This window comes from Pongo pygmaeus, chromosome 13 (assembly GCF_028885625.2).
Source record: "Pongo pygmaeus isolate AG05252 chromosome 13, NHGRI_mPonPyg2-v2.0_pri, whole genome shotgun sequence".
NCBI classification, from domain to species: Eukaryota; Metazoa; Chordata; class Mammalia; order Primates; family Hominidae; genus Pongo; species Pongo pygmaeus.
This window is the reverse complement of record NC_072386.2, coordinates 50,649,792-50,668,529: the sequence shown is the minus strand read 5'-3', so window position 1 is coordinate 50,668,529 and position 18,738 is coordinate 50,649,792. Positions and strand designations below refer to the sequence as shown.

At 36.8% G+C, this 18,738-nt stretch overlaps 1 protein-coding gene across 13 annotated transcripts in view; it reads left to right on the top strand.

Moving 5' to 3' along the window:
- The window catches only part of KDM4C (lysine demethylase 4C), a 451,156-nt gene that overhangs the window by 336,948 nt on the left and 95,470 nt on the right, over positions 1 to 18,738 (top strand). The window contains exon 18 of one of the 13 annotated variants that reach the window (XM_054502421.2): positions 15,098 to 16,947. The exons of the other annotated variants lie outside the window; for them this stretch is intronic. Within the exon in view, the coding sequence (XP_054358396.1) occupies positions 15,098 to 15,115 (18 nt within the window). The 3' untranslated portion in view covers positions 15,116 to 16,947. Of the gene's footprint in view, positions 1 to 15,097; positions 16,948 to 18,738 lie in introns of those variants that run through there. 13 annotated transcript variants of the gene reach the window in all.

Below are 18,738 nucleotides of genomic sequence, written 5' to 3'. Positions count from 1 at the left end.
CCTTCAGGTTTTTTTCTTATTTTGTGGCAGTGGAGTTGCCTAGTTTCATAGACTGAAGAAGGAGTCTGGGAGCCTAACCTCTTGTTCAGCGGCTTTCAGCCAGTTCTCCGTACATTACCCCTCACCCTAATTTCAGCACTTCCAGAGACACCTGGTATCACCAGTATCTTTGGCAAGTCCTGGAGTATGAATGGTCTGGTTTTGGCTTTTCTTGAGACGGAGTCTCTGTCTGTTGCCCAGGCTGGAGTGCAGTGTTGCGATGTTGGCTCACTGCAAGCTCCGCCTCCCAGGTTCACACCATTCTCCTACTTCAGCGTCCCAAGTAGCTGGGACTACAGGTGCCTGCCACCACACACCGGCTGATTTTTTGTATTTTTAGTAGAAATGGGGTTTCACCGTGTTAGCCAGGATGGTCTCGATCTCCTGACCTTGTGATCTGCCTGCCTTGGCCTCCCAAAGTGCTGGGATTACAGGTGTGAACCACTGTGCCCGGCCACTTTTGACTTTTTTATTTTGCCTTCTTAGGATGCAGCTTTCTCAGTTTTGCTGAAGTTGTCGCTTGTCTTACTTTCTAGCTTCCAAAATTTTCTTTACTTTGTGTTTTCTTTCCTTTCTTTTTACTTGTTTATTTTTGAGACAGGGCCTTGCTCTGTTGGCCAGGCTGGAGTGCAGTGGTACAGTCATGGCTCACTGCAGCCTTTACTTCCTGGGCTCAAGTGATCCTCCCACTTCAGCCTTCCGAGTAGCTGCGAATACAGGTTTGCACCACTATTTCCAGCTAATTTTTTTTTTGGGGTCAGGGTGGGGTCTTTCCTTGCTGTCTAAGCTGGTCTCAAACTCCTGGGCTGAAGTGATCGTCCTACCTTAGCCTCCCAAAGTGCTGGGATTATAGGCATGTGCCACCGTGCCCAGCCCTTTTTTTTTTTTTCCCCATCATTTGAACTTACAGAATAATTCATTTTACTCTTTTTAGGGAATTTGTGGAAGGGGTGAAATTAGATTTGTGTGTTTACTTTTGCCTTTTAACCCAGAAATTCCATGAAGTAACCATTGATTTTTTGATATGGGGAAACAATGCTAGTGACTTCTTTTTTTCCACTTTGAGGAGGAATTGACTTCTGAAACTATTTAGAAATATAAACTAATTTTTCCCTTATTTTAGGAGTAATAACAGAATATATATGAAAATTATGGAAAAAATATATATGAAAATTAAAGTGTATAAATACACTTTAATTTCTTAAAACTAGAGAAAATGTTTCTGTTTATGGATATAAATAATTATGGAAATGAAATAGCCTTAGCAAAAAATAGAATTTGCCACATATCTTTAGTAAAATAATGTATCATAAACATGAGATTTTGGCACTGTATGCAGGAGATAGTTTTGGGGACCAAAATAGACAAAAAAATTCTAATTGCTTTCAGTTCTGGATTTAGTAAATTAAATATTTTAAATTAAATTAACTGAAAATATTTCTTGCGAGTGAACATTTTTGCCGTCTCAACATTTTGATGTCTAACAATTTATGGAAGATACCAGCTTGACTGTGACCGTCACTTACCCATAAGAGCAAAGAGGTGAATTCATTGCCAATGGCTATTGACCAACAGTTGTTTGCAGCATAAATTCCTGTAAGCTCTTGTTTGGTCTGTCAGGATCAGAGCAGATTAATGTTTTTAAGGAGGGAGCAGAATTCCTGGTGGTCTCTCACTTGTTTATTCATTTATTCAATAAATATTTATCGAGGACTTACTATGTAGTTAGGTGATAAAGTTACTTGCTTTTTGGTCTTAACGATATTACAGGGTAATGGAAGTTATTGAAAGTTAAACAGACAATTGCACAGCAGTATGAAAAGTTTTATTATTGTAAAAATGCAAAATGTAGTGAAGGACCTTACTAGATTTGGGCATGAGACTTAGCAGTGTGAGACTGTAGAAAAACTTTCTGGAAGAAACAGTGCCTAATAATGCCTAATCTGAGCCCTGGAGAGCTAGCTGGGAGGGAGGGTTCAGAAGAATGAATAGCATGCTCTGTGGCCTGCAGTGGAGAGAACTGTAAGGTCTGGGAACTGAAATTTCAGTAGAGCTGGAGTGTGAAGCATGAAGAGAGAGCTCTGAGTCTCAAGAAGTTCTAGGTTCTAGGAAGCCTCCTGTCTTTTGGAGCTGTGCTGTCTGTGTGGTGACTGCTGGCTGCTTACAGCTACCCTGCACTTGGAATGTGTCAGTGTTACTGAAGAACTGAATTTCAAATTGTATTTAACTTTAAATTTGCTATGTGTAAAATCTGAAGCAACTACATTTAAAAACTGAAGCAATTTAGATACAACTATAGTTTTGGTAGGCCTACCTTTCACATGTAACCACCCTTAAACATTTAGTATCCGCACTGAGATACGTTATAAGTGTAAATACACAGCAGATTTCAAAGACTTAGTATGAAAAAGGATGTAAACTATCTCACTGATTATTTTTATATTGTCAACATGATCTTTTAGATTTATAAGATTAAAGTAAAATGTATTACTAAAATCAATTTTGCCCTTTTCTTTAAAGTTTTAAAATGAGGCTCCTAGAAAAATTTTAAAAGATGCATAATGTGGGGTATGGTGGCTCACCATGATGGCAGCAAGGTCAGTTTCAATAATCAGGTGAAAGATGATTTTAGCATGAACCTAGGTTGGAGAGAAGTGAATTGATACGAGGCAGGGGTGGTCAGGCTTGGTGAATACTCAGTCACGTTATGGAGCACGACAGAATAAAGCCAAGGTCCTGGCATAAACAGCTGGGTGACTGGTCCTGCCATGTGCAAGGCTTCTCAATACTGGGAGAGGCATAGGGTTTAGTGGGAGGAAGTATATATTGGACTTTCTTAATTTCAGGTCCTTGTAGACCATCTGGGTGTGGCTCAGAAGAGCCATATGCTAGGGGGTTAGAATCTTACTGCTCCTAGGTATGTAGTTATTTAACAGAGTGCTCTTAGGTTAATAGTGACTGAAGGTATGTGATGTTCAGTTATTGTTATCGGGGGACGGTGAACAACTGTCTTCTTCTAGGTGTCTATTTGGCCAGTGATGATAATGTATCTATCACCCTGTTCTGCTTTTGAAGTATAATAATCAAGTGAGACATCGTGAGTTCTTGAAGTCTCTTGTATATTCTCTCTTAGAATAAAGGGACTTAAATAAATTGAAAACAAACACAAGACCAGAAGGAAGTCCAGTGTTCTAGTGAAAGATAAATGTGTCCTACAGTCAATCAAAACATAATCTTAACACTGGGATTTTGTTGCCAAGATGTGTGGCTACCTATCAAAGGGAATTTGCATTAAGAACTACACAGAATTTTCTCAAACCTATGAAAATGAATTTATTTCGGAATCCCTTTTAGTTTTAAATTGAAGTCTTCTTTTCACTAATAGTTTTCTGAAATGAAACTTCCTTTAGAACAAAATTTTAAACTATGGACTTTTTTTTTCTGTTGGGAATATGAAATATATTCCATCTTTCTTTAATAATAAAATGTTTTACTTAAATAAATGAAAAAAGTAGTCAAATAAATTGACTACTTTTCATTACAGGAATAGTGCTTAAGGTTAATTAAAACTTTCAAATTTTTTTTCCTAGAGCCATCTGTTGCTTATAATTGAATTTAGAAAGTCATCAGTTTTAAACATTTATTTGCTTTGGACAAAGCAAAAAAGTATGGTCATGAAATATTTTTACTAAATAGCAGACATATTTCTGCAAAAAGAATCATGACGTTCTGGCAAAGGTATAATTTTAATAGACTAATGAGCTTTCTGACCAGAGCTGACTGAGCTTCATCTGATTTTTACAGTGATGAATTGACCGTGTCAAAATTTGCAATCTAGTCTAGTGAAATATTTTACTATGCAAGTTTAATTCTCATTTTTTATTTATGAAAGCAGTGGTAGTGTCAGAGCAACTTATAATATGCTGGCCATTTGGTATGATTTATTTTAATAAGTGTAACTTGTTGACGCGTTTAGTGATTGTTGACCCATATTTAATTCTAAAAACTCTAAATAGTGTGAAATGTAATAAGTCAGTGACTATAGTTTGAAAAAGCCAAAGACAAAAAATTGTGATCCGCAGGTCTTTTCCTAGCTTTCACGATGTCACAGTTCTATATTTGACACCTGTTGCTTTGCGGACAATGGAGGGGTAACAGCTTTAAAAAAAAAACAAAACTGTAATTGAGATCCGCTTAAAAGTATTTCTGTCACAAAGCATATATTTGAAATATAATAAAATCATCTTCATTACATCAGTTGGGGATTCCAGCTTGTCATCATTTTAATGGTTTTGAGAAAAATTATAGAATAAAGGGCACTTTTTTCTTTCATTCATTTATCAGTTTTTTATTTAATAAATACATACAGAGATGATCATGGTGGCTTGCATTCAATGATGGGGGCATAAGATGGACAGGTCATCCCTCTCATGGGATTTACATTCCAGAAGGATGTATAGTATCCCCCTCTCCACCCCGCAAAGGATTTAGGTGAAGATTTTACAGAACTTTCAAGGATGTCATTTGTTCTTTTGGTAATTTTGGAAGGCACAAAAGAAGGGCTAGAATAAAGCCCTTTTTCTCAGGTATTTCTTTACGGAGATATAATAAGCATTTCTGTTTCCTAATGTCAGGATATTTATATAGTATAGATCATTTAAACAAATATACTCTTCCAAATAGCAATAGTGTATGTTTTTCAGATATGATGGAATTATTTTAAGATCATTTTAGAAATGACAATAAACATCTGTTAAAAAATCAAAATTTTAATTTTTATAGTGGTATTTGTTAACATAAAATTTTAAATTATTCAGAGCTCAGAGGAAAATGAAATATCTGTGAGTCATGAAACACTATTCGTTGTAGTACTGCTCCAAATACTATAATGTCTTGGAGTTGTTTTTTGTAAAGAATGCAGGGATTATATTGTTGTTACTTGTTTTATTGTACACAGTAAAAGGCATAAACTGAGTACTGCTGCAGGTATTTGCTTTAAAATTTCTCTAGGAAGAAGCCATCCAGAGATAATTATCTTTTGATATTATCCTCTTCTTACGTTTCTCAAAGCAATTCATAAATATTTTTTGTATAATAGTGTGAACATTACAGAGCTGTTTATTTGGCAGGTCAACTTAAAAACAAGAGGGAATCAGTGGCCCAGATATTTTTGGAAACAACAAGGAAATTTATATATTTCTCTAAGAATCCTATTTTTCATAATTAGAAAATGAAGGAACCAGCAACACAAGATCACTCCTTTTCCTGGCAGTCCTAGCTCTGAATATATGTGCATTTTCAGGCTTCTCAATTTAGCCAGGCAATCACCATTTAATTTCAAAACTCCATTTATCTTAGTGATAGCCTTTGAACTATTGATTCTCTTTTTCCTGTGTATGACAGTAGTATCATTTTTGTGCTTTTAGCCTCAGGCTGATATGGGGGACCCCTTCTTCCTATAGCTGTGGTGCATAACATAACCACAACGTACATTCTGCATAGATAAAACACAACAGTTTTCGTAACTTCAGCTTGCTGTACATGTGGCAGGTGACAGCCCACCTGCATTGGGGAAAGCAAACAAGCAAGCAAGATGTGTTTGTCCTTAATTACATTCTATTTCTCTGAGAGATGTTCCACTTAAATGACAGACCAAGCTCAGAGTTTAGGTTAGAAGCCTGAGACATACAAGGTGCAGGGCATCTCCAAAGGAGGTAAGGCTCAGTTGCACTGTTAACTGTGACTTGCTTATTTGAGGTTAGAATTCAAATATATAGATCATATTAAGACTCTTGGTCTTTATTTTTATATTTTATTTTCAAAGGCCTGTTGTTTTAGTTACAAAAGTAACATGTTTATCTTCAAAATATTTTTAAAAACCAAAGTGTATAAAATCCAAAATGAAAGTCGTCTTTAGCTCCATGCCACTCCGCAGAAGTGATCATTGTTAACATATTGGAGTAATGATTTTTGACTTTTTTTTTTGAGATGAAGTCTTGCCCTGTTGCCCAGGATGGAGTGCAGTGGTGTGATCTTGGCTCGCTGCAAGCTCTGCCTCCTGGGTTCATGCCATTCTGCTGCCTCAGCCTCCTGAGTAGCTGGGACTACAGGCGCCCGCCACCACGCATGGCTAATTTTTTGGTATTTTTAGTAGAGACGGGGTTTCACCATTTTAGTCAGGATGGTCTCGATCTCCTGACCTCGTGATCCACCCGCCTCGGCCTCCCAAAGTGCTGGGATTACAGGCGTGAGCCACTGTACCTAGCTGATTTTTGACTTTTTTCTATGGAGAAAATAACTTGGAAGGATGCAGCATTTTACCATGCTGTGTTAGATTTCGGAGTAAACTTTAAATAGCATATTATATTGGTCTGAAACGCTGACACATATATGTGAATCTGTTTTATAAAAATAATCAACTTTTTCTTAAGGGTAGTTGCATTTTTCCTCCTTTGTCTTACTATAAACCACTAGCATCATGACATTTTACATACGTTTGCTTATTTCCTGCACTTAGAAGTTTTCCAGGCTGCATTTCAAAGCTCTTATGTATACAATTTGATCACCTCAGTTTTACTAAAGTTGGTGCCAACGGTTTCTCAGGTGTACGATTTGCTGCAAAGTATGAAAGTATGAATGTAATAATAATGGTTGTAAGCTTTGGAGTCAGACAACCTGGGTTCACCTATCAACTCTGCCACATGCTAATTATTTCAGAACGTGCCAGCTGCCTTGAAACTTTGTCCCTGATTTTCCTGACAGCTCCATGTTGTGTTATTTTTCTTTGGCTACCTTGTTTTGGTTTCTTTGCCAGCTCCTTTTCCTCTGTCTATTTCATACATGTTTATGATGCCCTTTCTTTTTTTTTTTTTTTTTTTTGAGACAGAATTTTGCTCTTGTCGCTCAGGCTGGAGTGCAATGGTACAGTCTTAGCTCACTGCATCTTCCTTCTCCCAGGTTCAAGCAAGTCTCCTGCCTCAGCCTTCTGAGTAGCTGGGATTACAGGTGTGCACCACCACGCCCAGCTAGTTTTTGTATTTTTAGTAGAGACAGGGTTTCACTGTGTTGGCCAGACTGGTCTTGAACTCCTGACCTCAGGTGATCCATCTGCCTCAGCCTCCCAAAGTGCTGGGATTACAGGCGTGAGCCACCACGCCTGGCCTATGATGCCCTACTTTCTATCTGAACCTTTCTTCTCACTCTTTACATTCTCAGTGGAGCATTTGTAGAATCAAAATCACCATAATAGTAGCTTTTAACATTGTTCTGAGTGTCAAATAAGATTCAGCATAGAGTACTCCACCAGGGCCTGGCCATATAAGTGCTCAATAAATGTTCTTTCTTATTGTTATTATGATATATTACATTACTAATACCATTACAACAGTGAAATGATGTTAAAATAATGACGAATATGTAGTCTACATTTTAAAATAAATGATATTAAGGTTGTTTTAAAGTTAACTTTTATCACGTGGAACACATTTTCTCATACATAGAATATTACAAATATTTAATTGCCAGGAAAGTTTATACATGTTTATTTAACTTTTTAAACAAACTTTAAATTTTAGGGCAGGTGTGTGGGAGGATTGCTTGAGCCTAGGAGCTCTAGGTTACAGTGAGCCATGATTGCACCACTGCACTCCACCCTAGGCTACCGAGCAAGACCCTGTTTCTAAAAGCAAAACAAAACAAAACAAAACAAAAAACTTTAAATTTTAAAATAATTACAGATTCGTGGGAAGTTGTGACAGTTCTAAAGTTTTTGTCGCTCAATTTCCTCTATTGGTTACTTCTTATGTAATTATAGTATGATATTAAAACCAGGAAAGTAACATTGATACAACAGGTGTATATAGTTTTATGTAATTTTATCACATGGAAATGTGGCTGTCATTTTTTTCACAAGGAAATGTGACTCCCTAAATGGGTAAAGGGAAAGTAAAGTCAAAATAGTAGTAGTGTATTGTGGTTTATAGCACATGTGAAAATAAAATGTATGACAATTACAATGTGAGACATGAGGTGGACTAATTGAGAGTATATTAAGGTTCTCACACCAGATTTGAAGTGCTACAATATTATTTGAAGATAGATTGTAATTGGGTATTATAAAGTGTAGTGTGACTAAGAATATTTTTAAAAGAGAGGTACAGATTTAAGTCATTAGTGGAGATAAATGAAATAAAAATAAATTTAGCTAAATCAAGAGCAGGCAGAACAAGGGGAAAAGGGAACAACAAACAGACTGACAAAATCAAACAAGTAGTTGTTACAGTTTGGAAACCTAGGTGACATGGACAAATTTCTTATAAGAAACAAAACATCAAAACTCACCCAACAAGAAATAGATAAATAAGAAATAGTGTTTTATTTATTAATGGAGTTGAATTTGTAAACAAAAATCTTTCTAGAATAAAACTCCAGGCCCAGATGCTGTCATTGGTGTGTTGTAAATTTCAGTATTATGATGTAAAATGTTAAAGGAAGAAATTATAGCAGTTCTACCTAAACACTTTTAAAAAATTAGAAGTGAAGGGAACACCTCCCAATTCATTGCATGGGGCCAGCATAACCCCAATACTCAACTCTTGCAAAGGAAAACTATAGACCAATATTCATCATGAACATACATTTCAAAAAATCCCATCATAATAATTAGCAAACTGAATCAGCAGTATATAAAAAACTTAACTGGGTTTATCCTGAGAACATAAGGCTTATTTAACTTTTTAAAATCAATCAATGTAATTAGCTATATTAACAGACTAAAGAAAAGCCATATGATTAATATACTGGAGAAAAAAACATTTAACTGGGTTTAACATTGATTCCCAATAAAAACTCACAGCAGACTATCCACAGAAAGAACTTCCTTATTCTAATAAAGCATACTTACAAAAAAACCTACTGCGAACATTAGACATAATGGTGATACACTGAATTCTTTTTTATTTTTATTTTTATTTTTTATTTTATTTTATTTTTTCTTTTATTATTATTATTATTATTATTATTATACTTTAGGTTTTATGGTACATGTGCGCAATGTGCAGGTAAGTTACATATGTATACATGTGCCACGCTGGTGCGCTGCACCCACCAACTCGTCATCTAGCATTAGGTATATCTCCCAATGCTATCCCTCCCCCCTCCCCCCACCCCACAACAGTCCCCAGAGTGTGATGTTCCCCTTCCTGTGTCCATGTGTTCTCATTGTTCAATTCCCACCTATGAGTGAGAATATGCGGTGTTTGGTTTTTTGTTCTTGCGATAGTTTACTGAGAAAGATGATTTCCAATTTCATCCATGTCCCTACAAAGGACGTGAACTCATCATTTTTTATGGCTGCATAGTATTCCATGGTGTATATGTGCCACATTTTCTTAATCCAGTCTATCATTGTTGGACATTTGGGTTGGTTCCAAGTCTTTGCTATTGGATACACTGAATTCTTTCCTATGACTGTGAACAAGGTAATGAATTCAGTTCCCATCATTCCTATTCAACCTCATACTGAATGCAGATCCTAGCTGGTGCTGTAAGGCAAGAAAAATGAATTCAAATCATACTGATTGGAGGAGGACATGGTTATTTCCATAAAGTCCCAAAGGTTTACAAAAAAAGCTAATAAAACCAATGAATGAGTGTGTCAAGTTTTCAGGGTACAAGGTTAAAAAATTTCATTGTATTTATGTATGAAATACATTTTATTATGTATTTATTATTATTCATACATTGTATTATGTATGAAATACATTGAAAAATACATTTTTCAATGAAAAATTTGAAAGTTAATAAAAATACATTTCCATTAATGCTAAAATAATGAAATACGTAGATATAACATGAAAGCATATATGCAAAATCTGTATGTTGAAAACTATAAAACGCTAATAAAGGAAATCAAAGAATAGCTAAATAAGTAGAAAGTTACACGGTTCTCCACCAAATTGATCCATAGATTCAGTGTAATTCTAATGAAATTTCCAGCAGGATTTACTTTAGAAAATGATAATCGAATTCTAAAATTTATGTGGAAAGGGAAAGCCAAAATAATTTGGAGAAGAACAACAAAATTGGATGAATCTCACTACCTGATTTCAATGGTTATTATAAAGCTACAATTATCTAGTTAATGCGGTGAAGGGATAGACATACGTAACAATAGAAAAGAATAGAAATTTCAGGACTAGACATATACACCTATGGTCATATGGTTTTCAGTAAAAGTTCCAAGGCAATTAGTTTGTTATTTAAGTGATGTTGGAAAAATTTGGAAAATAAATACATAAAATTGAATCTTGATCCATACTCATTTTATGTACAAAAATGAACTGAAATTGGATCATAAACAAACATCAAACCAGAAACTATAAAACTTATAGAAGAAAATCTTTGTGATCATGGGTTTTACGTCACAAAAGCCCTATGAGATTTCTTAGATAATTAGATCAAAATTTTGACCCATTAAAACAGTTGAAAAATTGAGTCGCATAAAAATAATACACTTCTGCTCTTTGAAAAACACTGTTTGAATCTACGGCCATACCACCCTGAACACGCCTGATCTCATCTGAAAGACACTGTTTGAGAAGCCACAGACCGGGACAGAATATTTGCACAACACATACTTGATAAGGAACTTGTCTCCAGGATATATAAAGAACTCTTGACACTCAACAATAAAACAACCTTATAAAAAAACCTGTGCAAAATTTTATCTTACACTTCACTAGAGGACATACATAGACAGCACATAAGTACATGACAAAATGCTTAATGTCATCTGTTAGGTAAAGCAAGTAAAACCACAATGATATGTCACTACACATCAACGGAATAGTCAGTGTTAAGATAACTGACAGTGTCAAGTAGTGATGCTGATGTTTAGCAACTGGAATGCTTATAAATTGCTTGTGGTAATGCAAAATGGTATAGCCATCTTGGAAAACAGCCTGGCAGTTTCTTATAAAATTAAACATATAATTTAGCATACCATCCAGCAATCCCACTTCTAGGAATTTACTTAAGAGAAATGAAAATTTATGTTTACATGTATCATAATCACCAAAAAATGGAAACAACTCAGTGTTTTTCAACTGGGGAATGAATTCTCAAAACATGGTACCTTCATATAATGTAATGCTACTCAGCACTAAAAAGGAACAAACTAGAGATTTCATCAACCATGGATGAATCTCAGATTCATTACCCTAAGTGAAAGATGCCCGACTCAAAAGGCTCCGTACTGTTGAATTCAATTTATGTCACATTTTGTAAAAGCAAAACACCCAAGGACAGAAAATGGATTAGTGCTGGGCCTTATGCATGGGTGGAGTGGCTGACTACAAAGGGGCACAAAGAATTTTTGTGCTGATGGCACTGTGGTATATCTTGATTGTGGTGGAGGTATACAACTGTATTGTTTTGTGGAAACTTACAGAAGTATACACACTAAAGGGTGAACTTTATGTTATTTACATTGCACTTTGAAAATTAAGTATAAAACCCTGTATGTTTTTAAAGATTTCATTTACTTTTGATGTACAATGATTGTACATACTTATGGGGTACAATGTGATCTTTTGATACATGTATACATTGTATAATCATCAAAACCATATTTTTAATGTTAGTAGATTGACTGTGGAAATGACTGATACTAATGATAGTTCAGTAATGTAGGGAGAAGGACAAAGTGGTGAAGAAAAGTAGTAGGAGAAGTAGTGAGAGGAAAGAATGTAGATGATCAGAGAAGGGAAGTGTTTTGGGAGATGAGAGCTGCAGTCCATGACAGCAACATTCCACCCCATGCTCAGTGTTTACTCTCCTCTGGACAACATGGGACTCTGAGGGGTGGAATCTTCTTCTTAAAATGCTTTTGGCATAGATCTACCTCCATTTAGAATGTTCCGATCTAACATAGCTATTTCTGTAGCTAAAATCCTACTGCCAGAATCATTAGATATTACAGTTTCTATTGCTTTTTCATTGTGATAATTTTCTCATTGCAAATTAAATGAGATATATGCGATGTTAGCACAATGGTTGGCACTGAGTAAGTTTCAATAATTTACTCATGAAGTAATTATGACAACTCTTATTTTATATGTTATATAGATAATTGTTGAAGAGCTGTGTAAATCCTGGACTCCTGACCTAACTCCCATGTTCTCTCCCACTAAGCTATACTCACCTTTGTGGTGGTAGCTTCCTGATATTCTCAGAGGCTGAAAACAAACATGGAGATGCAGAAGTTAATTGTTTCCGGTATTTTCCAAGAAAACGATTATCTCAGTTCAGTTATACTGACTGTTTTTTGTTTGTTTTACTTTTCATTTCAGAGTACTTTAAGTGTGTGCAGTGCGATAAAACTATATCTGCATTATTTCAGCCCTTGGGAGATATAGGCTGCAGGTGAATGGGAGAAATATTCTTAAATTAAGTTTGAAAATATCCTCACATGGTGCCATTAGCCTTGCAGGGCCCGTCAAATTGTAGTTCACTCTTGCCTGGTGTCAGATCTGTTGGAAAGCTTTGACAAACAGTTGGTCTGTCAGAGACAGCTAAAAGCCTCAGAGAGGTGCAGAGAGACACATACATCTATCATCTAATAAACTCCACTTGTGGCAGGTGTCTCGGAACCCTAACTCATGGTGATGTGGGCACATGGGTTTTGTTAACCAGAAACAACATTTTAGCATTGACAGCTTTTAAAAAAGACAGTTCTAGGCAGGAATTTGCTATCTAAAGAACTGCAAACTAATCTTGCCTTCAAATAAAAAGATTGTAGTGCATCTTACTTTATAGAGAAAAAGGATGTCATTATTGAGCTTATTTCCTAATATTTGAATCTTTTAAGTGCTGAGCAAATTTTATTTTTTCTTTCTGAGTTGGAGTTTCACTCTGTCACCCAGGCTGGAGTGCAGTGGCACGATCTCAGCTCACTGCAACCTCTGTCTCTTGGGTTCAAACAATTCTCCTGCCTCAGCTTCCCAGGTAGCTAGGATTACAGGCATGTGCCAACTTGCATGGCTAATTTTTTTGTATATTTTAGTAGAAATGAGGTTTCACCATGTTGGCCAGGGTGATCTCGAACTCCTGACCTCAAATGATCTACCCACCTTGACCTCCCAAAGTCCTGGGATTATGGGCATGAGCCACTGTGCCCAGCATTGCTGAGCAATTGTTATATAATCTGTTCTTGAATCTCAATCAGAATGAAAACTTTTGTTTAGAAAGTCACATATAAATGATGTTTGACCACTTTGTTTTTCAGCTTATAAGCAAGTTTTGATCAAGTCCACGTGACTGTCTTTATATTATAAAGGAATGCATATATTTTTGCAATATTCCAGGCATCTTATTAAATTCAGATTTAGCAATTTATCTATATACTATTTGCAGTTTTCATTACTTGCTAGTAACCCTAAAGGACTAGATCATTGAATTAGTTGTTTTGCTGAGCCTTTTGTGGCTGCTGTATAGGGTATCACTAAGATAATGAGTGAGCCTAGCTACCCATCCAGCATGGACATGCTGATACGTTTTTATTTCTGTATATCTGAATGCACATTTTACATGAAAAGATATGTATTCTATTTGAATACATCATGAATTTAGGAGTTTACAAAGGTCTCAGCATGTCTGACAAGATCTCCTGCCATACCCGGTGAATGGATGATTTTCATCCTTGAGAATGACGGACTCCTTAGTTTGTATATGAAGAGCAATAAACAGAGTCTCCTCTTTCTTGAACAAAAGTAGGGATATGAAACAACTTTCTCCCCAACTGGACCCCAGCAGAAAGCATCCCAGCTGTGATGGTGGGCATAATATGCAGTCAGTCAGACAATTCTGCAGTCAGGTGTTTTGTTCAGCATCCCCCAGAACGGATCCCAGCACATAATATCTCTTTACATGTAGTAAAATAACTGGTAATCCATTCTGTCTATGCCCGGTTAATGGTTTGTTTTTGGTTTTGTGTTTTGAAGTTCAACTGACCTGTTTCATCTTCTATGGTTTGTTTTGTCTCTGCCAAAATTCATGTTGAAATTTGATTCCAGTGTGGCAGTGTTAGGGGGTGCGACCTAGTGGAGGGTTTTGAGTCTCCGGAGTGCTTCCCTCGTGAATGGATGAATGCCCTCCTGTATGGGTTAAGTCCTCACTGATGGAATAAGTTAGCTCCTGAGAGAGTGTGTTGTAAAAAATAGTCTGGCTTTCTCGGTTTCTCTCTCATACCCTCTCTCACCACGTGATCGCTTTGCACTCCCACCCCACTTTTGCTTTCCACAGTGAGTTGAAGCAGCCTGAGGCCTCACCACATGCAGATGCCCAATCTTGAACCTTCCAGCCAGCAAAATCTTGAGCCAAATAAACCTCTTTTCTTTATAAACTACCCAATCTCAGGAATTCTGTTACAGCAACACTACTTATCAGGAAGGACAAGCTGGTGAAGAAAAGAGGGAGACTCCATCTCCTGGGCATACTCTTTAATCATTCTGATGATTTTTATTTGGGTGAAAATTTAAATCTTGAGTGTGATAATTTGTTAGTTTATTCTCCGAGTAGGTCAACCCTCCCTTTTCCTCAGTCATAGAAAAGAACAGTAGCAACACAGCTTATGGGATAGAACGAACATTTGTGGCATGTGAGCCTTGCACTGAGTGCTGTACCTGGTGCCATCACATGTGTTATCCTTGTGATCCTCCACACTTCTGTATATATTTGGTATTTCAGTCTCTTCTTTGCCAGGCCCAGTTCTGGCCATCCTACTATAATAAAACAACAGCAAGAACAACAGAAGAAAAAACCCCAAAATCTTCCTCTTGCGATACTTTATGCTAAGCGTAATTTCAAACCATTTTTACTGGAAACTTAGATGATTTTTAAGGAAACATAAATGGTAAACAGTTTATTCAAGGAATACATATGGGAAGTGTCTGAGCTGGGATTAAATTAGTTTGTCTCATTCTAAAGCCCATGTTATTTTCACTATAATTTATTAAAATCTGGCATATTGGACTTTTAAAATTTGCATTGTGTTTTTCAGGGAAGGCTGGGAATCTAGACACAGCAACTATAACAACAACAACAATAACAATGAAGGCTCACTGTGAAAACATCAATTCATTAGGAAAGTTACATCCCCTCCGCTACTGTTTCAGATGCTGTTTCTCATTCTCCATGGGAGCAGCCAGCATCATGTTTAGGATGGGGATACAATAGCCTGAGCTCCTGATTGAGTCAGACCCTGGACTTTCCCTTTTGTATCTGTCATTTTCCTCTGGATCCTCACACCTTTGTGTTTAATTTTTTTGAATTTCATTTGTTGACTTCCTGTGTGGGGTAAAATGACTTCCTTTGATTAATGTACTTTCTGTATCCTAGAGTTTCCCTTTCCCTTTGTGATTTAGTCCAACGTGTCCTACAGCCTCAAAAATTGTCATTGGAATCAAAAGCTTTCCAAGGTGCATCAGGTTAATGATTTGGATGCATCCTGAGGTTGTCTCCTGTAGCATGGAGGCATTATAATAGGAGTCTCGAAGTTACACCATTTTTCTACAGCACATCACAGGCCCAGAGGCTTGAATCTAAGAGAATCCACTCTGTGTCTATCAGCCTGAATCCTACCTTCTTGCTGCACAACAAAGCAACTGAACGTATTTTGAGTTAGGTGAAAACTATCACTCATTCATCAAAGTTCTGTCTGGGTGATATATGCTATTGAAAACAGATGTGGACACTGGGCTGACAGATGTTGAGAACAGACCTGTTGCTGAAGCTCATGTTATCACACATGCTGTGGGAAAAGAGGTCATTGGCATTCAAGATGCAACACCTACAATATGGTGAATTAAAGATGCCATTTGTATGGATCTTGGATTAGTGCTTGTAATTTGATTGCATATTTACATTGCTTTGGACATATAGTTGTCATCCTATGCCCCTCCCCTCAACTACGGCTGAAAAAAAAGTAAATATGAAATAGAGTAGCATGCTATTAAGCATTTATCTGTAAACTATACTAATGTTTTTGTGTTGAATATTCTTTTTCATTTTGGCAGCTCTGCACTAGGCCAGACATTGTCTAGTAATCTTCCAACAACTCTTTCATATTGGTATCTTTATTCCCATTTTATATTTTGTAAAACTGGGGCTAAGAAGAGTTCAGTAATTTGAGCTCATACAGCCACTAAGTGACAGAACTGCTCAACCATTTTGCTGGCTGTACTGCCTCTGGAATATGGTGGAGTCAAGAGAAGTGGGAGGTCTGTGACTCCCAGGAACACCTTTTTTTTTTATTTTTTAAATTTTATTTTATTATTATTATACTTTAAGTTTTAGGGTACATGTGCACAATGTGCAGGTTAGTTACATATGTATACATGTGCCATGCTGGTGTGCTGCACCCATTAGCTCGTCATTTAGCATTAGGTATATCTCCTAATGCTATCACTCCCCCCTCCCCTCACCCCACAACAGTCCCCAGAGCAGGAACACCTTTAAGCTGCCTCATCAATCCTGAGTCTCATCATCATTGCTTGGACTTCACAATGTAAGTCAGCCCATCAAGGCAACACAGTGCATGCACCACATTTTCAACTTGCGGACCAGTCACTCTACAGAGAAAGATGTCTATCTAATTTCTGTATATTTGTCAAATAATGGCATGTCTGAGCCATGGCAGGAAACACATGGTCACCCTCTTACCTTGGGTTTCTCAGGTGTTTTGGCCAGCAGATATTTAGGCTCTGGGATCAAAGACCTCCAGGTTCCACATGTGAGGATCTCCAGCACAATTAAAGGAAAGTTGATCAACATGTCTGCTTAATTAATGTTTCTAATATTTCTTTAAAAATCAAGTTTTGATGAGAAAAAAATTAAAGATAAATGATATCCAGAATGTTCCCATTTATTTATTTATTTTTTAATGCACTGGGAGAAGACTCAATGAATATGCCATATTGTGGTTGTCTCTGGATGACAGGATATTGGGTGCTTTTTAAAAAAATAATTTATACATGCTGTGGTGTAATTTGCAGCTTTTCTGTAGGAACTTTTTTATAGCTTGTAAAATCAATGGGAAAAAATAAAATATTAAATCAGATAAAATGTTATTTAAACACCTTAGTTTTTTATATAACTTTGCCTAGTGACCCCAGTAGGAAGGACATGGACGCAGCTTTTAGCAGAGAAATTGTTCCTAGGTTTCCTTTTTTTTTTGTCTTCAACACAGAGCCTCTGGGTTTTCTTTTCTTTTTCTTTCTTTAAAATGCTGGACACATTTTTCTTATTAATGTTCACAATTCTATATTCATGTTCTCCTTAATGGTTCTCTTCAACATGGAAGGTTCTCTTCTGATATCTTTAGTAGTAATTTTCAGAGAATCCTTGTTTTACTTGCTAGCCAAGCCCAAGGTCTGTATTTTATATGTTTTCCATTATTGTCTTGCATTTTAAAGGTCCATAGTTTAATTAGCTTGAGTATAAATTACCTTCATCCTTTTCTAGAGGTCCCATAGCCAAAACAATAACTTAAATACAAATATGCTGAAATATCTATATTTACAGTGTTCTTAATATCCTGAAGTCAATCTGTGCTTATCTGTTGGATGTAATTTACATGTACACTGGAGGTTTCCATGAGCAACCCCATGACTGGATGATTGACTGGGAGAATTCACAGGATGTAACATGTAGTTGTACTCACAGCTAAGATTTGTTGCAGTGAAAGGATACAAAGCAAAATTTGCTCATACATCAGTGCCCAGGTTTTATTGAGGGCTGATCACATAGGCACCCTCTGCCTAGCATGTACCAAAATTTCAGACTCCCAGAAGAAAAGCAGGTTTACAGATTCAGCATAAACCATATTGTTAGTACATTTTTGGTACAGTGAGCCATTCTTATCAATGAATGGTGGCAAGCTTCCTGAAATTCAAGTTCCTGTATGTCTGCCAGGGGCTCACCTTGGAAGCAGAACTTTGAAGGGATAACAGTTTCAGGCCTGTTGTATTAACTCTTCTATTCAACATGTAATAAAAAGCCAGAAATATTCTTTGGTGCCAAAGGCCAAAATGAGTTTGTTGAAGTAAAGAATAGCCCCATTATATACATTAATCTCTACAAGAGTGACTTTGTTTTTTGTTTGTTTGTTTTGAGATGGAGTCTCGCTGTGTCGCCCAGGCTGGAATGTAGTACTACGATCGTGGCTCACTACAACCTCTGCCTCCTGGTTCAAGCGATTCTCCTGCCTCAACCTCCCAAGTAGCTAGTACTACAGGTGCATGCCACCACTCCCAGCTAATATTTTATTTTTAGTGGAGACAGCGTTTCGCCATGTTGGCCAGGCTGGTCTTGAACTCCTGGCCTCAAGTGATCTGCCCATCTTAGCCTCCCAAAGTGCTGGGATTAGAGGCGTGAGCCACCGCACCCAGCCTAAGAGTGACTTTGAACAAACTACCCTTTACCTCACTTTTCACCTCTGTAAATGGCACTTACACTCTGCATAGTCGAATTCTGTGATTCTATGTGTTTTGTAATACTTTATATAACAGAGATTCCTAAACTGGGATCCATGTACTCCAGGGTTAAATGAAGACTTTCCTAGAAGTACAATGCACTGATATCTCTTAGAGAATTAATTGTCAGGCCCTCAACTTTTAACGTGTACTCTTTCCCAGGCTTGAT